Genomic DNA, 27,640 nt, shown 5'->3' with positions numbered 1-27,640 from the left:
GCCATTTTTGTTTCTTACTTTTTTATGTTTTTTTAAATATTTAATCCCATATTTATGAATTACCATTATCCATTAACTAAAGATTGGGGGAAGGCAGAGGGATAACAAGTAGTTGATTGTAAGAAAATGGGTAGCGTTTCCTTATTATAAGTAATACTTTCGTCTTTTAATTTAAAATAAAATGATATTTGTTTGTTTCAGAATTATAACAAAATTAAAAATCACGAATAATATCAAATATATTTATTATCTTATTATGTACAAATAATTTGTATAAACAGTGTCTTTTTTTATATAATTTATATTTTAAAATAATAACGTGATTTAAATACTTTAATTGTTATTTAATATCATAATACAAATCAGTCGCTTATCTTACGAAAGCATGAATGAAATGATTTCATTTTATTTTTATTATTATGTATTGCATACAAAATAGCTCTACGCGGACCTCACTTTGTGCTAGAACTCGCTGCGAAAAAACTCCGTGCGATTATTTTTCGCAATTCTTTTACACGCAATAAATAGTACACACACGCACTTGCAGATGTTACACGCACTTGCGATTATAAAATTCGCGAGTTGGATACAAGCTTCACGCGGTACAGTACAGATTCATTCAAGCGAATGTTTTCCGCCAGTATGAAGTAGAACTCCATTAAAAATTACAGAAACTTAAAAATACAGAAAGTTAATACTACTAGCTTTTACCGCTAGTGTACTGCGGTTTTCAATTTTGTGATATTTTTATCGCAATAATATGAATTTCAATAGAAATAAGAGCGTTTGCGACTAAAGAGTCCGTGATCCACCAAACTGGCTGGTAGACTGAACAAGTCTTTGAGTACATTATTTAAAACACTGAGGCGTGTTAGTTTACTTACTTTTTTTAAAATTCCAATTTAAGTGAGGCCTTGACTGCAATCTTACCTGATGGTAAGTTCAGCCTAAGATGGTGGCGGGCTAAATTTTTGGAGGTGTGCCGTTATAAACTATACCCCTAATCGGTTTCTTCGAGTCATCGCAGCGGAGCGCTGCATCACTTGGCGGCACTTATTTGTCGGTATGCTTGTAACTAGCCACGGACTAAATCGTGATTTTATAATCATACCGCAAAAAGTTTAATCGTGGTGTGCTTAGCCTTAGACGAGATAAAGAGTACAGAATATTTTAAATAGTCTCTATATTGCAGCTATTAAGACTTGAGAGTTGCAACTCCATTCGCTTTTTAATATTTTGAATGATTATTTCCATGCGCCTGCAAAACAATAGTTATCATTGTAGTTCATTATTATACAACACTATATTGAATATTAATTTTATTATGTAGGTATACCATCTCATTTTATTTATTTTTTAAGATATATATTGTTCCATAAAGGAATTTCTACTTAAAAGGAACTTACAGGCTAATTTACAAAAAGTAGGTAATGGTATAAAATTTCATAAACAGTAAAAAAATTAAAAAATTTAAATGGGTAGTTTCGAAGCAACATCGCATAGAATTTTATTTTTTCTACACTTATTTATTCTGAAACTTTTTGGTATGAATTTTTTACAAAGTCGTTAAAATCGGTTGTCTAAACTACGATAATTTATTATAGCTTTCTTGATCAAAAGTCTATTCCTTTCAAAGTCCGAGATTAATATAAAATTTACTCAAGTTGATAATTCAATATTAATTTTAAAGTCAGATCAAAATAATTAATAACTATCAGTATTTACTCACTTTTTCTCTTCTTCATTTTCTAGTAGATCTAACGCTTCTAACGTTTTGACAAGATAATCGCTAGAAAACAGGAAAAAAAAACTCTTGTTAGTTCCATCCATAGGAAAGAAGCAATTTTTTAAATAGTACTACATATTTCGATATCTTTAATAATATATAAAACAAAGTCGGGTTAGTTATAACATTCATAACGCTAACATATTTTAATGATCTTTGTATTGTTGGATTTGTCTCCGGCCCGAATAGTAGATATGGCGAAATATTGAAGCAGAATTTTTTTTGAAGATATTGAAATCAATGAAAAATACTGGAATCGATATATAAACAGAAATATTAAGAATTAATGACAACTACTTTCCATACATTTTTTAATTTTATTAATTTTATTTTTTTCAAAAATAATTATCATATTGTTATTGAATTTTTCGGTATACGTTCATAAAATCTTGCACATAGTACGTTTTTAATATAAAAATATATTATTTATTTATATTCTTATTCTTATTAGTTTTGGCTTACAGTATGGCAGTGAAAAGGGTTTATGATTTATTAGTCACGCTTGTCATGTATTGTTATTCGCACATTTTTTTTGGCTTTCGTATAGATTGTATAAGTAATATACAAGGTTCATTTATTTCAAGTAGGCCTCCTTTATAAGCGTTTGTAGTGACTCTACCAGCAGCGGTTCAAAAAGCAGATTCTACCGAGAAGAGCCGGCAAAAAACGAAGAACTTTTCCAACATCAATATTAACAATTATTTTTATATCTTGCGAGAGATGAGACATACATTATAATTAGCGAAACAATGATTATGAAAGATAATTAATGTATTTATCTGTATATACTCACTCAGCTTTCATAGTAAGATGCGAAGCGCATGCCATTCTCAGTAGTGTTGTTTCGAGTCGTGCACGGAAGACGGCAGCGCGCGAAGTGGGCTTGGCACCGGCCCATAGCCGGGAGACCTCTTCGCACACGGTCTCGCTTATGTCGCGCACGTAACGAGAACAGGACGCGCCACAGATACTATCTACCTGCGGTAACAATCGTAATTTTTTTTTAATTAAAAATTCTTAAATAGATTGAGTAACGAAATTATTATAACACAAAGATGACAAAGACAATGCTGACAATGATGAACTAGAGCGATTGGTTTTGTCTATATAAGGTTAATCAACTTTAGGACTAACGAGAAAAACAAATTACAAATACAAATTTATATTCATTCTAAGCCCGTTGAAATAATGTAGTAATTTATATTACGATTCAGAGATGCCAGATCTGAATTAGTAATATAAACAAAAATAAACAGTTGTCATAACCTTATAAGAGCGCTGTATTATTACTTAAAACAAAGAAAAAGTTTTTATTCATTTATTTATAAACTTAAATTTAGTGCAAAATAAAAAAACTCAGTTTACAATTAGCTAATCATAATGATAAAATAACTCGCTAATAAACAATAAAAGTATTTTATCGTAAAGCAAAGAAACTCCTAAATTAACTAATTTATATTGTATCCACAACAAACTTTTATATTAAACACACAGGATCTTCGTTTAATTATAGTCGTCAGTCCGTAGTAAAGTTTAAACAACGGATGTATAGAAAAGAGCCCAGCAGCTTCATAGAAGTATTGAGTATCTCAGTGCGTTATTTGGCCATAACAGCCGTACAAAAATTGCCATAGCGGACGGTATTTCACGTCCACACGGCGGGGTATTGGTAAAGTTTTCAACTAGCAATAATCGCACCTCGGATTAACCTCATTGGTTACGATATTGCCTCTGCGCAAAGTTAACTTGAACTCCGGTTACAGCCGCATATGAGTGTTTCACGATAACATAACGTTAGCGCGATGCAAATGGACATTAGCGCCATCTATGATGAAGAAGTGAAGTTAAATGAAAATTATACTTTATGCTATTGAATAGTAGATAAACGTTTTTTTTATTCATATTGTTATGATTTCTCAGAAAAAATTGTACTAGCAGACTTGAGGGTCTCGTGTGATTAAGAGGCAGCAAATATTTAAGCAAAACCTTATACAATTTTGTCTTTCTAGAATTTTTCCAAATATTTTTTGTTGAGTCGGAGCGAGTTTTTAAAACTTAACTTACTAAAATTGCCTTTTCACTTGAGTGATGCAAAATGCTGACCGAGTGGGAAGTAAGACTTATCTGCATTAGGGAATAAGGCCCATAGGGTATTTTAAAATTATAGTCTATCATAAGCAGGCCCTGTTGACACGTTGTATTCTTCTATCTACAGGCCATTTTACGAATTAAATGTAATTTCGAAAATGGCCTGTATCTATAAATTTACAGTTTTAAGGGTTACTTAGTGAAAGAAAATGTGAAATGTTTTTCAGATGTTTTAGGTTCAGGATGATTTATATTCAGATGTTTAATTAATATGAGATGTATTAACAATATGTAACAATATGAGAGCTGTTCACATTTCGACATTGCATGTCCAATTATTGTGTAAATAGTTGTAGTTTTTTTTTTCTATATATTATAAGTTCCGTTTTTTTAGGTGTAGTTTTTTCTGTCTGTATATTTTAATTAATAGAAATTTCAGTACCAGCTCAGAGTTAGGAAATTTGCAGAGTGAACCCCAGTTGAAGCCCACCAACCCTCGTTGGAGCAGTGTGCAGTGAGAGAGGAAGCCGGTATCCAGTAGTGAGACATTAATAGGCTACGGATAATGAGGATGATATAATGGCACGACCTCGAATAAGGCGATTTGAAAGCATGTTCTGATACTCACTCTTGCATGTAATTAGCACCAAATCTGCGTTACTGGTCTTTATTCTTTTTGGCCTCCAAAGCAAAAATGACGGGGTGTTATAAGTTTGACGTGTCTTTGTATGCGTGTGCGTGTGTATATCGGTCTGTCGCAGTTCGTAGTTCCCAAACGGCTGAACGGTTTTCTTTTTGTTTTTTTTTTGTTCGAAAGCTGAATTAGACCGGAGCGTTTTAAGCAACGTTTGATAAAAAAGGCGGATTACATTTTTTTTTACAACTACCTCAATATTACCTATATTGAGGGAGTTGTGAAATTATCATAATCAAATGAAAAGCTCGAGTTTGAATCATGTACACTATATTGAAACAGCATAACTTTGCGAAGGTAGGTTTTTTAAAATTATAAATTTTATAATCAATGTATTTTGTTAACTTACCTCGGCATGTACTGCAATAAGGTTGTTTATGATCTCGTAAACATAAGGACGTGCATCGTCGACGATCGCGTCTGCATCTATTTCATGCCTACCCATGTACATGCTGGGCTCGATCGTACCCACAAGTGGGTCTCCCTTAAGCTCCAAATAAGTCTCAGCTATTCTAGACTCGAGGTTGCTCAGAGCTTCTTTGGTGGTTTGCAATGCTAGCACCGGCTTTGGGAATTCGAAACTGAAAGGTAATAAAAAGATTTCTTAGTATCGAATCAAATCATCAACCCTTTACCGGCCCATTACAGGGCACGGGTTCCCTTCCACAATGAAAAGGGGTTTGAGCTGTAGCCCATCACGCTGGCACAGTGCGGATTGGTGGACTAAGCCTTGCACCAGACTACGCAAATTGCCCATGCCGTGGATAGAACAAAGCACCTCCTACTTATAAAATAAAATAAATAAAAATAAATAAATATACTACGACATTACACACATCGCCATCTAGCCCCAAAGTAAGCGTAGCTTGTGTTATGGGTACTAAGATAGCTGGTGAATATTTCTATGAATATAATACACAGAATTATTTTTAATATACAGATAAACGCCCAGACACTGAAAAAAATTCATGTTCATCACACAAACATTTTCCAGTCGTGGGAATCGCACCCACGGCCACGACCACGACTCAGAGAGCAGGTTCGCTACCCACTGCGCAAGTCGGCCGTCAGTAGCCTATGTTACTCTTTGTCACAAATCAAGTTTATTGGTGGTTTTAGTTGAGGTGTAAACGGAGGACAAAGAAACAAACAAAGAAATATACAAACACAATTTCGCATTTACAATATTAGTAAGAATTTAGACTTACTTGTTAAACGAAGTAGCGACGACCGGTAAAGTAACGCGACGCGTATACTGCGCATTGCTGGCAGCGATCAACAACCTCTGTTGTGACGACCGTACTTTCCCGTCACCCAGTGTACGATTCGGCTCTTCCAACGGCTGGTCTAATGCTACCGAGAGGCTGGTGTTGTTGAAATTCTGAAAGCAGGTTAAGGTTGTGTTAATAATAATGTAAATTTTATAAAAGCAAATAATTTTATTTTTTTAATTGTAGCCTTGTGCGTTTTTTTTTAATCTTTATGTATATATTTTTTGTGTGCGTGTGTATGTCACTGAACTCCTCCTAGACGGCTGGACCGATTTGAATGAATTTTTCGGTATGCGTTTGGGTGGCACCCTGGATGATTCAGATTCACAAATCAGCCGGACAGATGGCGCTGGGGTCAGCTAGTATATATATTTTTTTATATTGAAATATATACATTTCTATTTATTAATGAATACAAAAAGAACGGTATAAAAATACGATATTATTCATTTGAACTTATTTATAATTATTTATCTGTGAATATCTGATGATTGTATGTTGTATATTGTCAGTTGTTTCCGCGCAAATAACTTTTGATAATCATAATCCTCACTAACTTCCCTAACATTTACACTCAGCATGGAAACACAAATAATTTCTGAATTTTCTTTGGTTCGGTTGGATTCAGAAGTAAGTAAGGTAAATAGTATTGCCCTACCAAAAATACGTACAACAAAGTGATTTAGCGTTCTGGTACGATGTCGCATAGAACCAGCACAGCATGGACAGGAGATATTTCCTTTACGGGGTAAGGACAAAATGTTTATCTTCCACCAGTTTATCAACTCTCGGAGCATAGGCGCATAGTTTAAATATATCGGAGGTAAACTTCTCCTTTTCCCAGTTATCGGGATTTGGGAAGTGGAAAAGTAAATTTATCCCTTGGATAGAAGCAGTCGATACTTTGCGGAAATCCATTATATATTATAAAAACTAAGCTTAATTTGCTATACTCCGCGAAAAACAGGAGAATCTATATGGTTTGGTTGTTAAGAACCATAACTTAAAATTTTGTCAGTGTTGTGCACTGAGATATAAAAAGCTCACTTTAAGTGGAATAAAAATATATTATCAAAAAAAAAATTACCTGTTCATCTTGCTGTAACGCCAGGTCTTCAAGCACGCGCTCAAACGCCAGCAGTATCTGCTGCGTGTGTTTCTGAAGTATGGCCAGCGGTTCGCTGCCCTCACCCAACAGCTGTGTTTCTCGCCTGCCGCTTGCGAACACGCATTTGTGTATCGACGATAGCGCGTCATTTAGATACGTTTCTAGGAGATGTGGCTGGAACATACATTTTAAGAATTTAAGCAAAAACAAAAAAAAAAAATGAGCAGCTCTAGCATTTGGCGGTTTTTGATCAGAGTAGGCATGCAAGATGTTGGCATAAAATGGATAAACCCTGCTCTGATATAAGCTATATAAAAATTAAGGGTTGACAGTGTTTTCGTGCATATCATACATGCACAAAAACACTGCCTTCCATTTTTTCAGAGCCATTTTCAAGAGATCACTGACACCATTGATTTGTTAAATCTCTTTCTGCGGCACAATGTGGTATTGCTGGTATTAGAAAAAGATCACGTCATCCCAAAGGAGCTTTTACGCGAAATCCTTATATAAATATATATATAAGGATTTCGCGCGATTCGCGATTTTTTATTGATATTTAAAACTAGCCTTAGCCCGTGGTTTTTTACAAGTTCCGTGGGAAATGTTTGTTTTCTTGTGAAAAAAATTACCCCGCGTTATTCTCCGTCGTTCCAACTAACTCTAGGACTAAAAGCAAGTTCTATTATGAAAACTAATCTTAATTTGTTATACTCCGCGTAAAAGCAGGAGAATATGTGTGGTGTTATTTATAATTTCTTCAATCTTTATACTCCACAACAAACTTGGCAATGTAGAAGTATATAACGCACGTTTCGCTCCGACACCGGAATATCCTCAGGAGGAGGATGTCTCTCAATAAGTTCAAAGTTTATATAAAACGTAAGCTTATAGAAAAATCCTATTATAATATTAAGAATACATGTAGTATGATAAAAAAAGGTTGGGTATGAATTGCTCTAACATGTTCATAGCTCAACATTTTTGAATTTTGAAATCCTTGGAGATATTGACTTTACAATGAAGTGATCCAATATTTAAAATCAACTTGGTTGCTTGCTTAGTTCGGGCATAAAGGACAAACAAGCGAACACACTTTCGCATTAATAATAATTATGATGAAATAAATATATCTACATATCGTGGCTAGTTACCACCCGACCGACAAAGACGTGACGCTAAGCGATTTAGTGCTCCGGTGCGATGTCGCGTGGAAACGGATTAGGGATATGACTACCATACTCCATAACAGGTTAGGCCGCTACCATCTTAGACTGACTGCATCATCACTTACCACGAAGTGAGATTGCAGCAAAAGGCTAACTTTTTAATTTATAATAGCAATATGATTCGTTGGAGATGATAAGAAAAGCTGTCAAACAACCATCTTAGACTGCATCATCACTGACCACAAGGTGAGATTGCAGTCAAGAGTTAAGAAGAAGAAGAAACACTTTATTGCACGTAAATGCACAGGAAATGAAACATTAAGGAGTATACAGTAAACAATGTAGACATGCAAAGGCGGCCTTATTGCTCAAGCAGGTTGCCTGACCTTTGTAGAAAGGACTTACAGCAAGAGAATGGGATAGTCCAAGAGTGTTTTAATATATACATAAATACCAAAAATGTATAATGTAAACAAAAACAGATAATTTAAATAAATAAACGTAACATATAAATATGTTTTTTTTATAAATAAAATATACATAATATAATGTATGTAGAGTTATAGTATGTAGTTTATTATTATTATATGCATGAACAAAATGTATTATTTATAGTAATTATATGTGTAGTATTAGAATTTATAACATGTAGTATAGTTTGCAATATTTTTATTTAGGTATACATTTTTATTGCCGCACCAACCCATTCCTTATAACAACTACTTTCGCCAAAGTTTGTCTGGGAGAGATCGCTTTAGCGATAAGACCGCCTTTGCACACCTAAATTTCTTTTCTTTATTTTTTCTATTTTTATCTTTTGTGTTTCTCTTTGTATTTTGTCTTTGTTTGTGCAATAAAGAATTTCATAATAATAATATATATAAATTTATAACATATATAATATATAATAGTAGATTTTATTACATACTTTAGAAACAATAATAAAGCAACAACTTCAAATGCAATCACACAAAGAGGGTTAGTAGTCCTTCAGGCAACTCTTAAATATAGGAAGGACTTGCAAGGATTTCAGCAGGCAGATTGTTCCAACTGCCTGCTGAAATCAAGGGTTAACTTATCGTCGAATAAAAAAATAAAATAAAAATAAACTTCAGCATTACGGTTCGTTGGAGATGATAAAAAAAAGCTGTCAAACAACCTGTTGTTACTTACAAGATTAGTAATAGCACCGTAATCGGTGTACTCTTGTATCTTCCACGCCTCCTTGTCCGCAAGCCCCTTTACGCGTTTGTGCGCTCGCTGCAGGAACACCGTCATACCGTGCACGCGGTAGTCGAATATCACCTTTTCCACTATGCTCAAAGGCTGAAATTAACACAATAATAAATTAGACGTACAGTTATAATCGGTAATAGCCTTGTTCGAACCCCGGCAGGCACCTCCGAGTTTTCAAAGTTCTGTGCGTTTTAGGCAATGAATTATCATTCTTTATCGGTGAAGGAAATATCGTGAGGAAATCTGCATACCCGAGTTTTAATAACGTTCTCGAAGGAACGTGAAGTCTACTAATCTGCACTTATCCAGCGTGGTGGAATACGGCCTAAACCCTTCTCAGAATGAGAAGGGACCCGTTACCTGAAATGGGCCGGCAATGGGTTGAAAATGAGGATGTTTCGTTTGATTTATCTTGAAGAAGGTTGTCAAAATAATGCTCAAATTTCCAACAATGTTTGAGAATAGTAAATTTTTGTTACTTGTCCTATAATGTAAACAATCTTTGTGTATAAAATCTAGTTTAAGCCTGGGATTACACCGGTAAGTTTTACTTACTAAGTCAACAACTTTGTGAGCTAAAATTACAAAGTTGTTAGAAAATAATCGTAAGGGACTTCCGTAATTGACTTACGTAAGTATAACTTACAGGCGTTATACCAGCCTAAAGTTTATTTTCAAACTAAAAGAATTTAAAATTAAAGAAAATCACAATAAAAAGTTATTGTGTTTGTCTTTATTCATTTCAACGCACTTTTTTATATATTAAAAAACATTCTTTACAATAAAAAAAAAGTAATGAAAAGATTATTTACAACATAAAACAAGTTAAGAAGAATGGAATGTAGTTTTGAATGATTTATGCCCGTTTTCGCTAAACCTAGGAGAACGTCTAAATCGGATGTCTAATGATTTGGGTGATTCGTAGAGAAAAAAACGTTTCACCGAATCTTAGATGAAGACTAACGACGTTATGACACCGATTCAGCGGCGCACAATGTCAAACAAACTAGTAAACTGACACTTGACAGATGAAAATTATGTAAACTCGGTTATTTTTTTTAATAACCATAAATCAATACGAAAAATTAAAAATATTATAATACAAACACAAAATAGCACACCTTGTGGCAAGAATCATAGACAAGTTAGGTTATAAGAGTTATCTAGTGAAAATCGATTGTTGAAAGGTAAATATGTGCCTAGGTACCTCTTTTGATTAGACTTACTTAGGGATTGCCTTGTTCGTCGTTAGTGAAAGTGGGCATTGGGGCCTTACCAATAAGCGTAACATATGCGTTTTCTCCTACCAAATACCCGTAAAACCGGCTAAAGATTTTACTTTGAAAAATCCGTCCACTTGTTTTAATAAAACGTACGGCTTACCTGTGAAGGCAGGTCAAGTTTGAGCAATGACTCATACGCTTCACGTAGACTGCGCAGGTTTGCGACGAGGCGAGTACGCAACACATCCGCACTGGGCGGCACTCCGCCCGACAGTAAACACGAACGCATATGTTCCGAGAACAACTGCACGGCAGCTATTATCATTTCCTGAAATTATAATTGGATATTTTTCAACATAAACTGCATTTACTTTTGCTTCTGTCATCATTATTAACAAACCACTACATGACATATGTCCGCACTTGGATTGTCCAAGTGCGTATTGGTAAACTTTACACGTCCTTTAGAACTATTATTTGAGAATATATATTAGAATAGATAACAATACAATAATTATATAGCAACAAAACACAAAAGAAACATCACAAGGAGAAGAGAAAAAGTATGTAGGGTCTGATAACAATATATAAACAAAATACTTATATTATCATAATAATTAATCTAAATACTTTACATGCATATATAACTTAACACCTTATTCTAATTTACCAATAACAATTTGAACATATATATCAACATTCACTAACTTACATTTACGATCGTACCTACCGGTATAATTAACCATAGTCCAAACCGATCTCGCAGTTGAAACGCACAAACTCCCGACTGGTTTTATGACGTCGTCGTTCGCATGTAGGTAGTCGGTACACTAACCGCCTACCGGCAGTTCGCTATTGGATTCGTGCACCAGTCGTGTCGTTATCGTAGTAAAGTTATTCCGAACTACAAGTGTGTTTAACATTGAATGCAAACCTAAACATCATCGGAAGATCATAACTCGCCAACGCATTGCCCCCCTAAAAGTACATAGTGCTAGGGTGCAAAGGCGGCCTTATCGTAAAAAACTAATTAATTTTTAACAGGAGCTAACACAATGCAATGCTGTTTGTACCTACTTTGCAAAATAAAATAGCTTACATAAGAGTAAAAACAAAAAAAAAATATATATTTTTTTTTACTTTATAAGCCTCGATATAAATGTTTTGTTTCACCAACTTTTTGAAACGTCTCCTGGTTCAAGTTGGTTGGCACCAATGTTTACATATTATGACAATTAAGCTTAATTTGCTATAGTCCAGGATTAGCGGGAGAATCTGTATGGTATAAATTTAAATTTCTCCTGTCGTAGATCTGTTTGGTGTGGATAATAAAGATTGAAGAAATTATAAATTACGCCATACAGTCAAGACAACATGAAGGCTTTCTGGTATTTTTATTTAACCCTGTATATTTTATTTTCTGTATTTTTTGTTGTTTTTTTAATATATATAGACCAGAACTTGACTGCAATTGCACCTGATGGTGGTGGTGGCGTCCATCGAAATCGAAGAGAATGACGGATGTTCAATGTTCGTGCACTAATTTTAGTTCTAAATGTAATTTTAAGTTTCTCATTAACGCGACAAGTATTATTTTATATCCAGTTATCACGGTTTATGTTTGCTTTTTGCGGACTATAGCAAATTAAGATTAATTTTTGTGTTTCATGGATTCCCGCAAAGTAACGCCTGCTTCTATCCAATACCAATGTTTACCTTCAGATCAGAATGCCGTTGCGGATCAGAAGGTTGCCCCGCCAGCTCCCCAGCGAAGTATCGTCTGGCCAAAGGCCACAGAGCATGCAGTTCAGCAGACAGGGCTCCGCAAGCGGCCGCACACCACGCAGATCGAACGACGCTCCAAGAGCCTTCGCCTTCAGGCTCTTTGGCTTTACGTCTACCTGTAATAACCCTAACAGTATTATAAATGCGAAGTTGTGTATGTTTCTTTGTTTTCAGTGTCTGGGTGTTTATATGTATATTATAAGTATTTATGTGAATCTATATATAGATATTTATTTTTATATATATATTTCTTGTGTGCGTGTGTATGTCACTGAACTCCTCCTAGACGGCTGGACCGATTTGAATGAATTTTTCGGTATGCGTTTGGGTGGCACCCTGCATGGTTTAGTTTCACAAATCAGCCCGACAGATGGCGCTGGGGTCAGCTAGTATATATATAAAAATGTTATGTTGGTTTGTGTACGCTGCAAAACTCACAAAGTTCTGCACCGATCGAGCTGAAATTTTAGAAGGATATAAATTTAATCCGCATCAAGGATTGTTTTTATCTATTTTTTGCATCAGTCACATATCCGCGACCGCGAAACTAGTTTTTTTTTTAACGATCGATGTAACAGAAATCACAATCACACCTGCTGGTAAGTTATAATGCAGTCTAGGATGCTAATCGGCTATCTATCCTATTAGAGGTATGACAGTTATATTAAACGATAAAACTCTTGGCGGTTGCGGCCTCCCACCAAACCGAAAACATACAGAAATTATAAATTTCTAAATAGTACCTGCCGAGAATACAACGCGGGACCTTCGGGGTAAGGATGTATTAATGTTACATACCTTTCTCACCAGACTCTTGGTCCTCTTTCTGTTTGAAATGATCCTTCACTTTATTCAGCAGACTTATCAGGTATTCCTTGCGAGTTGTAATTGCGATCCACGCCGCGTCACCTTCCCAGTTCAAGCTATTAAGTAACCTGGAAACCGTTTATGTTATGATTAGCTTTTAATGTTATTAGATTAGATTATAATGGTTTTTTTTTTTTCGGAATGTGTGAAGCTGATTAACCAGGGCTCTGCCAGGAACAGTTTGAACCCTAGGGCTCGAAGAAGGGAACGGATCGTCGGCCTGAAGGCGTCTCATGTGAAGCCGTAGCCAATGTGGTGGACAGTGCCTTAACCCTTCTCATTGTGAGAAGAGATCTTTGGCCTGTAGTGGGCCAGTAATGAGTGTCATCCCCATGAAGATGAGATGAACGTTTTGAACATGTATTCTTCGCCTTACCTTATATATTTTGTTTGCTCCTGGACATTCACTGGCATCGTTTTCATTCTTGTGTGTAAATTTTCCTTTAAATCTTCAATTTTTTTATCAATCTCATCAAGGATTTTTTGGAAAAGCTGGAAAAAAAACAAATAATAAAATTTTTACATTCCCGACGAAACAAACTTGTCCACTGCAGATTGTTGAGCTGGCTAAAAAATCATTCATTAATAGCTTATAACAGTTCAATGCTGTCTAAAAGCCTCAAAGTGGTCTGCACAAAATCGCCACGCTGCGCAGTACACGTTATTATCATAGAAGACGCCGCCGCCACTTCTCCGTTAAATTCCCTTATTCTCCTCGTACGGCTAACGCGGGAGGAGTTGGGGTCGTGTCACTTTAAAATTTACTAGAACATTCGAGATAGAACCTAAATCGGAACCGGAATCGCATAAAAAACTCACCTTAACATCAGTATTCCCAAAGAGATTCTTCACACGGCTGTAATCATTGACAACTAAGTCGTACTCCTTCTTGCGGATATTCTTGTCTATGGACGCGGGTAGTTGGAAAAGAAATTTGTGGCGCGTGAGCAGGGAAAGCGCCTCCCTTGTTTTATCGGCGTTCTCTTTCCGGGATAGAATCTCAGAAAATAAGGAATCCGCGAGAGATATAGATTCTGAAACCGATTTTAAACATAACTTATTCGTTTTATATCGCGCACTATTTATAGTTTTCAAACATAACGACACATTTTGACAACCTCCCTGGTGCAGCGGTAAGCGCTGTAGATTTAAGTGGGACTTCCCATGGTCGATTTCCGGCATGGGACTTTATAATTTCTGAATTTTCTCTATTATAGTGGGAGGCTTTTGCCATGGCTATATACTACCGTACCGATTTAACGTTCCGGAACGATGTCGCGTAGAAACCGACGAGGTATGCCCGTATGGGTTTAATATGACTGCCGTACTCCATAAACTGCCGTAGTCCATAACAGGCTGCTGCGTGCACTTCATACATGCTCAAAAGGACTGCCTACCCTAAAACTTTTATTTTACTTATATAGAACGACAAATTTTCCATTTTATGCCATCTTTCGGCTTCATGCATAACCTGGCCAGCAAGCCATTGCTAACAGATTAGCCTGCTACCAACTTAGACTGCATCCATCACTTTAACACCAGGTGAAATTGCAGTCAAGGGATAACTTGTAGTAGTAGAATAAAAAAAACGTTATTAGAAGACATATTGCATTATCTATTAGAAATCAAAATATGTAACATTGACGGGCGATCGACGCAGTGGGCAGCGACTCTGTTATTTGAGTCCAAGGCCGTGGGTTCGATTCCCACAACTGGAAAATGTATGTTTGATGAACACGAATGTTTTTCAATTTATATGTATATTATAAGTATTTATGTATATTATTCATAAAAATATTCATCAGTCATCTTAGTACCTATAACACAAGCTGCAGCTTACTGGGGCTAGATGGCGATTTGTGTCTTGTCGTAGTATATTTATTATAATTATTATTTGATAATACTAAACACGCTAGACGTGGTGTGGGCCAATGTTATATAAGCTTTTCTCCGCTTCGGGGAAGAATCCTGTAAGATATTAGATAAACCTCTCGACATCCACATAACTTCTGTAACATTGATTCAACGTTTTCAACAATTGCTTATCCCATACCTTCGATAGCAGCCTGTAAGCTTGGTAACGGTTCTTTTCCATTTTTCCTCTGGTCTTCTTCATACATGTTCTTGAGTAGCACCAGTCTGTCTAACTGATCCATTACAGCGCCAGTGTTTGCTTTTAGAAAGCTAAGTTGTCCTTCTTTTTGACCTTCAACCTGGAACGATTTAAATACATTTCTTATTTTATAAATTAAAAAAGCATATAATAATTTTGGAACCCACAGGATTTAAACCTATTCCTACTAGATGGTGCTACAGCCGCTGTAAATTCAAATTCAAATTCAAAATTAATTTATTTCAAGTAGACCTAATATAAGCACTTTTGAAACGTCAAGTACGTCTGTTTGTAGTGACTCTACCACCGGTTCGGAAGGCAGATTCTACCGAGAAGAAGCCGGCAAGAAACTCAGCAGTTCTGCAGTTCAGCTCTTTTCCAACATCGTTTTACAAATTAACAATCTTTGTTCTATCTTGTGTGAGGTGAAAGCGGAGCGGCTCGTGTCCGGAAACCTTGTCAAGACTTATATAAAAAGGATATACATATTTCGGCATCGGCATTAGGAGAGACGTAGCTTAGTTTGTTAAAGCGATCATGCCGCGGTTGCCAGAGTCGCAAGTTCAAATCCCGTCGGTTCCGAACAATTTTATATGCATTTTAAATTTATAAAACTTATATAATTCGATACGATAATTCCTCAAGTGTAGGTGAAAATAATAATAAAAATTACAAAATTTAATACCTTTCTTTGTAAAAACACCATTCCAGCTTTCAAATCCTCGAAAGAAGTGTTACTGTGATGTTCCAAAAGATACCAGCCTGGTTGAAAATTTTCATCAGACAAATTTCCAGAGCTGCAATAAATAAAAACAAAATACTTCACTTAGTATGAGCCTAAAAGCTTTTTCATCAAAATTCAAAAGTCATTTATTGATAGTGGGCCCAGTTTATAAGCACTTTTGATTAGTCAAGTCAGTCTGTTTGTAGTGACTCTACCGCAGGTTCTAAATGCAGATTCCACCGAGAAGAGTCAGCAAAACTCTCAGCAGATTGCTCTTTTTCAAAATCATTTTACAGTTCACAATAAAAAAAAAAAATATATAATTTAATAAGTTTTCTTGTGAGAGATGAGAGCGGAGCCTGCTTCCAAGCAGCCTTTTCGTTAGGAATTCATCAATTGTATAGTAATCTCGAATTTTAAAAATTAAACACATTGTTTAAGATTATGCATTGGCAGGTTCAAAAATCATCACTTATATCTCTTGATAATATAAAATCTCTTGATAATTATCTTAATATAAAACATACAAAATGAAGTTTTCATTACTTCAGCTGCACTGTGGTGAATGAGTAATTTGGTTGCTTTGTAAGGATGTGCAGGAAAGACGATTGTTGTAAATATTGGTGTTTTTCCAGGACCAAAAGTAGCCTATGTTGTATCGTCCTTTCAACCAACTCTATGCCAAAATTCATATTCATAGGGTGTGAAGGAAGGATAACTAACAAACACATTTTCGAATTTATTATACTATCAAGGTTTACCAGGAGGCGCTTATGGGATCTCATCTGATGTAGGTGACAATGTCATGTAAGGTAGAAGTTGGTTGTTGCATCGTTACAAATGCTAAGAAATAATACATTAGAAATTATAAAGTCCCTAATATGACTCACACTGGAAACCAAACATTCTCCCTTCTCCTTTCCACACATCACAACACTCTGCCCGGAGAGGTGGAGGTTTAGTAAGAAATAGAGACACAAAATTTACCCATCCGGAAATAATTCATTCAGCTCTTCCTCGGGGAATTTACAATCGTCCCCTTCAGTAGAGAGACCAAGGGGATCAGGTGGAGTATATGCAGTGGGTGACATAGGTCGCCGGCCCCATGGCAATGACGGTGGAGCAGCTTCTTCGACCCACACTGCACTCTCTTTTACTGGCCCTATTGATTCATGGTATCCTGGTAAACCGTAAAATGGTATGAAAAATTTGCATCAGCATATTCAACATTTCATTGAAATGCAACTGAATTAAATCCAAATTAATGCCGTGCAATAATAAAACTTAACACTCAGATATTTAGGAAACTTTATTATTGTTTGTTGGTATCACAAAACCTCAAATTAATAATTTCAGATTACCCCTAAGCGCTATAAATGCATTGCAACTTTGTGCCAGCATATTCTCTTTATTGTATTGTCTTTCTAATAAAATAAAACAATAATGTTTATTATTCATTAGTTAGTTTGAAGCTATTCCAACTTTATTGATTATCCTTATGGTTAACAAAAGCACTCTCACAGTTAGTATGTTTAGATCTATAAAGCATTTTATGATGGAGAAAAGCGAAAGATTTGTAATGATACCTCACATTACCAATCTTTTGTTTTTCCCTACTATAATATGCAGTTTTACTGCAAAAATATTTTTATTTGCTGACATTGCAAACACTTGCTTAACTTTACAAGATAGAATAAATTAAAATACTAATAAATTTACTACTGAATAGTATCAAATAATTAATCACTTTAAAGTGCCCCATAGGGAGGTTGCTAGTATTTATTAAGGCAAATGCCAAAATTATCTGGTTGCAATCAAGGCGGAATTTTTTTTGCTACATATCATTATGATAATATAATAACGGGTTGAAAGTAGTTTTGATGACTTTTTCCTCATTATTGGCAAGTCTCTTGAAGGGCTTAGAATCGATACCTACGTACTATATAAATTATTCTATGTAGCAGTTTTAAAAGCATGTTACGCACCTCTAAATTGTACAGTAGATGTTCCTTCACCCCCGGACTTGGTAGTGACAATTATGTCCCCACGCCCTTTGCATGGACCAGACCTGGCTACTATTTTGTTCTTGCTCTTCCATTCTGCTGAGAGCAGGCAATCACACCCACAAATCTTAAGACCTGCAAAATCAATCTCTTATTAACTCTTCAGAACTTTATGTAGTTCTGACTTATCTCCAGAGCAGCTAGCCGCTGGACTGATTGGGACAAGAGGCAGGTAGAAGATTACAGTGGGGATAACTTACTACTTTTTATGTCAACTTTAAAGGGATAAAGCTTGGCTGAGAAAATTGTCATATGTATCAATGTTTTGGAAGTAGAAGCATTAAAATCTGCAGTTTAAAAAAAGTTACCAATTATTAGTAAACAATCCTCAAGTATGTGTGTATTACCATTTGTACTCAAAGGAAATTGCAGGCACCTCTATAAATGGTTTGATGCAGTAATGTGCATTCTCATGTAAATTTTGAATTTTCAACAAAAGACTTCTGACTAGCAGTGGACATCCATCGATTGACATGATGATGATGATGATGAAGAGTTGCCATAGTTGGATGAATGCCAAGCCTGAAACACTGCAATTCAACCTAGCTAAATAATTATCGTCAACATATCAATCATAGATGTCCCCTGCTTCTGGGCATAGGTCTCTCACTCGGTTTTAACTCGTCCGACTACAATAGTTCTTGAACAAAATGAAAGTAATTTATCGAAATGTATCTAAAACCATATTTACCAAATAAATCCGTAGGGCTGGTACCGAGGAACTCCCCTCTAATTGTCACTTTAGTTCCAGGAGGGCCCTCCTTTGGAGATATACCAGTAACAACGGGTGGAGGACCCATAATGCCGAAAACTATTAACGCAGAACTGTTCTAACTATATTATTTAAAACATAGATAATAAACTACAAGTTTATAATCGATATCGTTACCTTACAACCCCTAATTTTCTAATTACAATAAATATGATAGGCATTAAAACTAGGTAGTGTACTAAAAAATTGAAGTCTATTTGTCATCAAAACAACTCAATTGTTATATGTCAATGTAATTATTCTTTTTTTGCTTTATACTTTCGCCTAGGAAAAAGACAATGGTATATCACAGTACAGCCATGTAATTAATATATAATATGTTTAGGAAATAAAAATATAATTTTAAAAATGGACGAAAAACATATTCTTAGAAAGAAAAATTTTTATTTTAGGGCTTGAGCCTTTATACTCTGCTTATTTAGAAGTCACGGCCAGTGGCTCGAAGCTCGCATAGTTTAAGCACTCTAAGTCTACTAAGTATTCGTCGTCTAGACCACCAAGTTATGCAATCTAAACATCCCTTAACCTATTTCTGGTTTCATTACGATTATATAGAAGATAAAGTTGGTAAATCTATTTCATCGTAATTATTATCAACTTTCTCTCCAGTCTAGGTAAAAAAGTCTATTTAAAATTTTAAACTTGTACCTACCAGCTCGCCCAGTTTTATTTTTAAATACTGATAACTGAACCCATCATTCATTAATTCATTCTCTTATTTTTAATATTCTTTGGTCATTCTCTAAGATGAATGACATCCTACAACGATGAATGAATACATTTGTATGCAATATCAATCTCATTAAATATCATTCAGTCATTCAAATTTCAACTTACAGCCGTCATGTGGGGATGATAAAAAAATACGTGCTTCGGGGGCGTATCTATTTACGATTACCTATCAATTAATTGACGGTAAATACATATAATTTGAACTATGGTCTAATGTAACATACAATAATCTACTCGCAAAGGATATTGAAATGGCTCACTCAAGTTTCAGGTAAAAATCAAGTGAATCACCGTATTTATTGTGCTTACCTACTAGTTTATTTACTTCGTCCTTTGGTAATTCTAAAATTTTCAATATATAGCGCTGTGGACGAATATGGTTTCGAAAGACATGATGATTTTGACTTTGAGAGCTATGAAGAATTCATGTCCGTGTATCTCAAAGTTTTGGCATCAAGGGCACAAAAATGGGCTGTTTTACTTGGAGAAGGAAAGTCTGTTAAACGCACCAACACTGTCAAGAGATATGTTCGTAAAGGTGTTCCCGGTAAGTAATAGAGTGTATACTCTTACCCCAAAATTGTGTAAATGCTGTATATACTCTGACCTATATTCGTGTGTTTTAAATAGCATGGTATTTATTGTACCCTATAACTAAAATTAATTTTTTATAGTGCCATAATTGCTGGTAAACGAAAAAAGGTTGTAAACACAACTAACTCTGATCATAGATTCTCCTTCTGTTTTCAGTGAAGCATGTGTTTTGTAAAAGTTACTGAGAAAATAACTTTGGAAAAGCAAAACATTGGCATATCTATGGTTTGATCCATTTCCTAGATACAAGAGTATAAATAGTCATTTAAATAAAACAACATCAAACCCTTTTTTAATATTTTTCTTTGTAAATTAAATACAAAACTTCTTCCAAATTGTTAGGGCTGCTACTGAGAAACAAAATATATTTATCTCTGAGATATCTACTGAGAATTGCACAGTTAAATATATTATAATATTAAAAAGATAAAGAACTTTGTTAAAAGAAACTATATTCTTTATGATCTTTAACTGTCTGCAGACTTAATCTTGAATGGATGAAAGGGAAGGCTTTTTATTTGCTCTCTCTTCAGCAATGACAATGTCCCAAACATATATAAATAACCTTTTTTCACAGGTGAACATCGTCCATCAGTATGGATGGCCATATCACAGGCAGATAAGATGAAAGATCAATGTCCTGACTTATACCAGAAGATCCTTGACAGTCCTTTTGAAAAAGAGCTTGTTGACCTCGTAAAAACAGACCTTCCTCGCACTTTCCCTGACAATATCTACTTTTCAAAGGAGGCCAACCATCAAGCACATCTGTTTAATGTGTTAATAGCCTATGCTCACAATAACAGAGCTGTTGGTTATTGTCAGGGCCTAAATTATATTGCTGGTTAGTATTATTACTACATATTGTAATTTATAACTGTTACTTTATTATCTTATTTTATCCTTAAAAAGGATTCTCTTAAACTTACAATATGAATAATTGTTAGTTTATAAATCAGTGACAGTATATATAAAGTGATTGGAATAGGTAGCGCAAATCACAAACATAATATTAATAAGGTTATCCTAATTAATTTAATGTTAAAGGCTGAGGGAATTAAAACTTTTTCAAAAGCCATCATAACTAACAGTGCATTTACCTAATAGATTAAAATTTCTTATGATGTTTAAAGTTTGGCCAGTCACTACACAGTTTTTTCACTACATTAATAAATAATCAATACAGCTAAATATATGTTCAGCTTCCAAATTTTTAAGTCTGATTTTTTCCCATAATATTTGATTACTTTCAGTTTTGAATTATTATTCAAATTTATTTATTTGATTATATCTATACTTATAATAAAACTGTAACAGATCACATTCTGTACATTGAAAAAACTTTTCTTTTTTTTTTGTGGGTACTCTCTAACGGAATCTGTAATTTTTTCCGTTCGTGTCTGTCTGTATCTGGGCCGCGCTGAACTACTGAATGAATTAAAATGAAATTTGTACGAGTTGAGTTCATACGCTGGGGTAGTACAGAAATAGTTTCTTTCTTATAGGTTTCTTTCCTCAAGTCACCATTTGTACTTAATGCCAAAGGTTTGTATATTTGGCACTTCCAGTACGATTGAATTAACTTTACGATTGGTATCAGATTTATTGATTATTGAGGTTAGGCCTAGACTACGTAACTACGCTGCGTCAAGTAATTTACGCGGGCGCAGCAGCAGGGCGCACATCTAGTAATTAAATGACACTGAAATTATCGGATTATAGATTGTTTGCTATCACAAAATTTGTAATGTTAGTTATATTATAATAGTTTCTCTAAATAGCTACTTAAAAGGATTTTAGCACTTTTACTGCTTTTTCTGTGTATTATAAAAACCACACCCACAACACAAACTACGCTTAGGTACTTTGGGGCTAGATAGTGATGTGTGTTTTGTCTTAATATGTTTATTTATTTTTATTTTACGCAAATGTATTCGATTGGATTAATAATGTATTATAATTTTTTATAGGTTTACTCTTGCTATCCACTAAGAGTGAAGAAACATCATTTTGGCTTCTTAAGGTATTGGTGGAGAAAAATCTCCCAGACTACTATACAAAGACGATGGACGGTCTTATAGTAGATATAGAAGTGTTGTCTGAACTAGTCAAATCCAAGGCACCTGATGTACATCAACATGTAATAAATTTAGGTCAGTTTATTTTTTAAGAGTAAATAAAAGTTACTTGTAATTTTTTTATTTTGACTATACATTTAAGTGAATGCTGGTATATTTCGAAACTAGCAGTACACTTGGTTCAAGTGTAATTAAAACAATACATGTGTTTTTTCTTGTACATGATCATAATATTTGAATATAATAAATGTTATGATGAAGGAAGTCATAGGATATCTACTATATAGTAGTAGTATTTGAGTAACCCCAAGATTTGTCATGAAAACACAAACATTTCTCAATGATTATTTTATGGTATGTGGTCAAGATGACAGCCTAAGTTTTTTAAACTCTTATGTGCTTCCAAACTGATTACCCTGAAAATTAAATGACCCATTTTTTTTTTATTTGGATAAGTATAACTTTTCTTATTCTTTTGTATAGGTCTTCCCTGGGCTGTTATAACAACAAAGTGGTTTGTTTGCCTCTTCGCCGAAGTCTTACCCATAGAAACCGTATTGAGAATATGGGACTGCCTTTTCTATGAGGGCTCCAAGATACTTTTCAGAGTTTGTCTGACATTGATCAAGAATAACAGGGCAGCTATATTGGCTTGTAACGACTTTACTACTCTGGCAGAATGTTTTAAGGCTATTGTCAAAAATGCAAGCGCACTGCATTGTCATGAATTTATGCAGGTTTGTAATTTTAATCAATTTCAATGCCTACAGTTTGTAGTTTGTGATTGAGGCTAAAAGATAAACTTTGCCTACTCTGGCATACTTTTAGAGCCTAAAATGGCATACTTTTAGAGCACGAAAAGAGATAATGTAAATTGGTATTTTGTTTTCAGTCAATATTTAAAGTACCTGGAACCCTATCCAACTCTACAATTCTGAAGCTAAGAGCCCGGTTCGCAAAGCAACGCAGAGAGCAACTGCAGAAGGAGCCACGGTGAATCCAGTAATTCAATCCTAAGGAACTTTTGATCTCATCTTTTCAAAAGATTTACCAAATGACTACCAACTAAACCATTTTTGACAATACAAAAATATAATTATACTGTAACAATCTTCCAAGCACAAATTGATTTGAACACGATTTTTCGTTTGTTTCTCTAATTTTGGTTACATAGTGTGTTTCATGTGCCTAAACTATTAGAGTAACAAAAATGTACTACTTCATATTATTGCCAACCATCAAAATTGAAAACTGAAACTTCATAAAATGGAAACTTCCTTTAAAGTAAGAAAATAAGCATGTTTGATTTAATTATTAAATTTCATATTTTGAAGTAATAACTAAAAACTAGAGAAATATTTAAGATTAAAATTTAAAAAAGTAAAATTAAGTATTTACTACTTGTACTTCTCCGACTAGTCCCCAAAAATTTGCAGTAATCGATTTTATTAAATTGTAAATAAATTTTTAGGTACACATGACAAATAAGTTTTTGGTGAACAATAATTATTTTAGGTGATAATTTATTATATTGCATATAATATTATAAGGTTTTGTTAAGTATTATTATTTTAATATTTAAAGCATTTTTTTTAATCAGTACAAGCCCTAACTAAGAACTTATATATGCAGCTGTTGTAGTTTAAAAATAAAAATCCATTTAAGTATAAAAATTCCTTACTAAAGTTCCAGAATGAGTCAATTTCTCATATTATACCTCTAATCTAAAATGACTACTGGGTATGGTACTGGAACGCGAAATCGTTTGGCAGCACGGCTTCGTCGGTAGGTTGCTTACTAATACTGGCAGAGGCCAGACCAGACTTAAGAGAATTTTGACACTATAAATAATAAAAATGCTGCTGCCGATACTGCATTATCACTCAACCTCCAGTAAAGGGGCAGGTAAGTTATAGTGGAGTAAAATTAAAACTTTTGTCCATCATCAACTATCAATATTACAATGTTACTAATTTAGCAGTACACAATATATCTCCCTCCCACCAGAAAAAATTGAATCAAATTTACAGTACTAATCACAATCAGTTTAATCACAATCACAAAGTTGAGTGCAGAAATAAACACAATTTGTGTGTGTAAAACAAATTGTGTCTATTTCCGCACTCAACATAATTAATGAATAAAGCATCAAACAATGATTAATAATAAACTGTTTGCCATCCCTCTATCTTATCCTGTATACTGATAAATGTGTCAAATTGATATATTTAAAACTGTAAAAATATTATTTAATTTATGAATAGGAACTAGGTTTAAGTATTTATTTTATTTACACAACAAATGAGTGAGAATAACCATGAAAATACATAATGATACAAGAAATAAATAATATTTCTTTCATAATATATTGTAATAATGATTGTATAAACTACAACCAGTTAATTAAATTAAATCATTGTATTGCTCCAATTAAAGTAACAAACAAATAGTAATGCCTGTAATATATTTTTTTACCTATGTATACATCTGTTATTATTTAAAATGTTATTTTCTGAATCAGAAATTGGGTATGTTATGTTCAACAAAGGTTGTTCATGATACTGATAGAATTGAAAGACAATAATCTATAAGAGCACTTGTATCGATGGGGTAACTTTAATTTTTATAATCATTTGTCTTATGTGTTTTTAAGTACCCTATATAAGACTAGTAACACCATAGATAAAAGTAGTATTTTCAAAATATAAAGATTTTACTAAAATAGAATTTTCATATTATGCAGGTATAGTGTCTATGGGGCATTACCATGACTGCCAAAGACAGATTTTAGAATGTACAGATGCGTTTAATAAATATAATTAGAGTTAATAAAGAAAAGAGCATCTTTAGACTTGGCCCCAAAGGTTTACCCAATCTAGGCCGTAGTTATTTTATAACTATATAACTGTGTAAACATTTTTGCAGTTTTACTATTTAAATACAAATTGCTTGTGTCCTACATATGCATAGGTAGTAGACATTTTGTAGATATTTATCTATTTACCTGTGGCGTTGTTCTAAATGTTTAGATTACACTAATCAGATTTTGATTATTTAACAAAATACTTAAATGAACTTGAAGATCATTCTTTATTTTTATTATGATAGCATTTTTACATTACGTACTGTCTCTGTACATTGGCAGTGCTTCAGTCAATTTTTAATATTTTTTATTATATAATAACTTGATGTTTTTTATAAGCTTAGCTAGCTAAGTTGCTATTTGCTATGAATTCTAATAATATGTGTTAGTGTGTTAATAATACACGTTTGATGAGTTCTTTGTAATAGAATAAATTATTGAGATGTTGAAATTGATTATTTATTTGTATTTCTTAAGGAACTTTGTACATCACTACAGTTAGGTATTTTAATAGGCCACTTTTGACAGTTGTTACTGATAATGATATTTAGACTCAAAATTACTGTTTTAAATATTACATCCATAATCTGTATATGATACAAAAGAGAAGGTGACTTGACTGGCTGGTAGACAGCCCAAACTACCATTCCACCATCGAAATTTCGATAAATTCAGTCCCTAAAAAAGGGATTAGAAATTGAACTTATTTTGAACAAAGCAGCAGGCAACATCTAATAATGGTAAATCTACACTAATCTTGCTGTTTGGCACAGAAAAAACGCTACATCCTGAAGACAAACAGGATGTTTTTAATCCTGGATAAAGATTCCTACAGGATTTGTGAATGAACTTGAAAAGGAGTTGAACCATTTATGGAGTTTTCATTAGTTGTCAAGTGAGTAAGAAAACAGTATTTTACTTTAAAGGTTGAGTAACTGTTTCCTGGGAAAAAATGTAGCCTAGGTTATTAACCATCCTTTCAAGTAACTCAATTGAAGTCTATTGCAGCTTAGCTTAGTTGTAAAGTGAGGACAAACCAACAAAAACACTCGCATTTATATTATTCATACAGATACAAAAGGACTACAAGCTAGTGTGATGTGTACAGGTGCAGTTATTTATGTTATAGAAAAATAAGAATCTACATAAAATATTGTCTTTTTTAAATTACTTAGATATGTCAAAAGTGGCCTTAAAATTACTGGAATTCAATTGTCTATTTTCCCACTATCTAAACAAGGATGGCACTCATGATTTTCCACTTTCAAGTATATCTTTGGCTTCATTGATTTTAGCAGCAATAAGTGGAGATCCTCCTTTATCTGGATGGTTAAGCAACATTATTCTTCTGTGTGCTTCACGTATCTACAAATTAACAGACAAACATTGGGTTATAGACAATGTTTATGTCAAAATCAATATCATTAGTTAAATAGGAAAAGGGATGTCATCATGTATAAATTAAATAATGTGGGGTAAGGCAAGGAATAGAAGATAATATTATTATATGACTTAAAACTCAAGTAAATGCTCAAAAATGTTTATTATGACTTTTTTTTTTAAATTGTGGGAACCATTTGTGTCCTGGGATAAAAAGTAACTTATACATTGACACTCTCCATCCTTTCAACTAAGTCTGTGCCAAAAATCAAGTTGATTGTTTGCTTAGTTGGTTACAGTGTGAAGGAAAGGATAAACAAACAATCAAACACACTTGCATTTATTATATTAGCAAGGATTTAGAACAATAATTTAAACTTATCTAATATATCTACTCATTTGCCTATAACTCAATTCACTACTGCATAGTTCTACTAACAGTGTGTAATTTTACATGATGTCTACTATACCTTAGCTTTAGTAGCTGTAGGACTAACACCCAATATTAAAGCTGCTTCTCTTTTCGTCATTTTAGGCTCAAATCCTCCTTTGTAATACTTTGAGTTGGCTAAACTTTCAGAATCAAACTTGGGTATACTTTTCATTGCCTCTGCAAATTTCATTGATGCATTTGGCATTTGCTTGAGTATATAGCGACCTGCAAAACCTACTGCAGCCATACCGAGACCTGCTAAAATTATTGAACTAGCCTGCAAATAATATAGAATAGAAAAACTTTATTGCAACATACCCAATAGGAAAAACACGAAGAAAACAGTAATAGTACTTAGTGCTAGGGTGCAAAGGCGGCCTTATCACAGTGATACTTTAACCGTGATCTTTTATATTATATTAGTTATGAAACAAAAAAAATTATAAACCTTAGAGAGGTTATATTTAATACATACCATATTAAAATGATATATTGATGAAAGGGTATGTGTTTAAAACTTGTTCTAAATATTATTATAAACCTGTGTCTATACTGGATTTTCACATAATTATGTAAAGATTTTCAGTTTTTCACGATTTTGTTTTAATTTCATCACCCGTCATACTTCGAAGTATGTAACTCGATTTGTCAAATTGACAGC

At 33.9% G+C, this 27,640-nt stretch overlaps 3 protein-coding genes and 1 non-coding gene across 4 annotated transcripts; 1 reads left to right on the top strand and 3 right to left on the bottom strand.

The window, feature by feature from the left end:
- Positions 1-290: 290 nt before the first annotated feature.
- Positions 291-19,077, bottom strand: LOC120637855 (exocyst complex component 2). The gene is made up of 17 exons (XM_039909893.1): positions 18,819-19,077; positions 18,050-18,202; positions 17,052-17,244; positions 16,026-16,137; positions 15,281-15,440; positions 14,047-14,261; positions 13,604-13,719; positions 13,159-13,295; positions 12,292-12,476; positions 10,736-10,903; positions 9,290-9,442; positions 6,927-7,121; positions 5,777-5,949; positions 4,918-5,149; positions 2,580-2,764; positions 1,730-1,789; positions 291-1,258 (listed from the first exon to the last, which is right to left on the bottom strand). Exons 1-17 carry the CDS (start codon positions 18,925-18,927, stop codon positions 1,171-1,173), a joined length of 2,634 nt encoding a protein of 877 aa, XP_039765827.1. The 5' UTR covers positions 18,928-19,077; the 3' UTR covers positions 291-1,170.
- LOC120623561 lies at positions 3,391-3,529 on the bottom strand. The gene has a single exon (XR_005658717.1). It is a non-coding gene; the product is annotated as a U4 spliceosomal RNA (small nuclear RNA).
- Positions 19,078-19,738: 661 nt separating the features above from the next.
- Positions 19,739-23,852, top strand: LOC120637698 (growth hormone-regulated TBC protein 1-A-like). The gene is made up of 6 exons (XM_039909653.1): positions 19,739-19,902; positions 19,994-20,178; positions 20,803-21,069; positions 22,196-22,378; positions 22,787-23,040; positions 23,196-23,852. Exons 1-6 carry the CDS (start codon positions 19,883-19,885, stop codon positions 23,298-23,300), a joined length of 1,014 nt encoding a protein of 337 aa, XP_039765587.1. The 5' UTR covers positions 19,739-19,882; the 3' UTR covers positions 23,301-23,852.
- Positions 23,853-25,374: 1,522 nt separating this feature from the next.
- Positions 25,375-27,635, bottom strand: LOC120637699 (mitochondrial import inner membrane translocase subunit TIM14). Its single transcript, XM_039909654.1, has 3 exons — positions 27,455-27,635; positions 27,017-27,256; positions 25,375-26,531 (listed from the first exon to the last, which is right to left on the bottom strand). The coding sequence occupies exons 1-3, from the start codon at positions 27,455-27,457 to the stop codon at positions 26,415-26,417; spliced, it is 360 nt and encodes a 119-aa protein (XP_039765588.1). The 5' UTR covers positions 27,458-27,635; the 3' UTR covers positions 25,375-26,414.
- Between the last annotated feature and the right edge of the window lie 5 nt (positions 27,636-27,640).

The sequence above is a fragment of the Pararge aegeria genome, chromosome 4, assembly GCF_905163445.1.
Source record: "Pararge aegeria chromosome 4, ilParAegt1.1, whole genome shotgun sequence".
Classification (NCBI taxonomy): domain Eukaryota; kingdom Metazoa; phylum Arthropoda; class Insecta; order Lepidoptera; family Nymphalidae; genus Pararge; species Pararge aegeria.
Note: the sequence above shows the minus strand (reverse complement) of the source record. Positions and strands in the feature narration are given on the sequence as shown.

Bases quoted from the DNA above. Each gene is read 5' to 3' on its own strand.
- LOC120637698 (XM_039909653.1), top strand. From the start codon at position 19,883: ATGGCTCACTCAAGTTTCAG. The intron at 21,070-22,195 runs GTTAGTATTATT...AATTTTTTATAG, and splicing joins GGGCCTAAATTATATTGCTG to GTTTACTCTTGCTATCCACT. The intron at 22,379-22,786 runs GTCAGTTTATTT...TCTTTTGTATAG, and splicing joins TCAACATGTAATAAATTTAG to GTCTTCCCTGGGCTGTTATA.
- LOC120637855 (XM_039909893.1), bottom strand. From the start codon at position 18,927: ATGGGTCCTCCACCCGTTGTTACTGGTATATCTCCAAAGGAGGGCCCT. The intron at 16,138-17,051 runs GTAAATTTTGTG...TATTTATTGCAG, and splicing joins AATGAATTATTTCCGGATGG to CTCTGGAAATTTGTCTGATG. The intron at 13,296-13,603 runs GTAAGGCGAAGA...AACGGTTTCCAG, and splicing joins GAGCAAACAAAATATATAAG to GTTACTTAATAGCTTGAACT.
- LOC120637699 (XM_039909654.1), bottom strand. The intron at 26,532-27,016 runs GTATAGTAGACA...GTTAATTTGTAG, and splicing joins CTACAGCTACTAAAGCTAAG to ATACGTGAAGCACACAGAAG.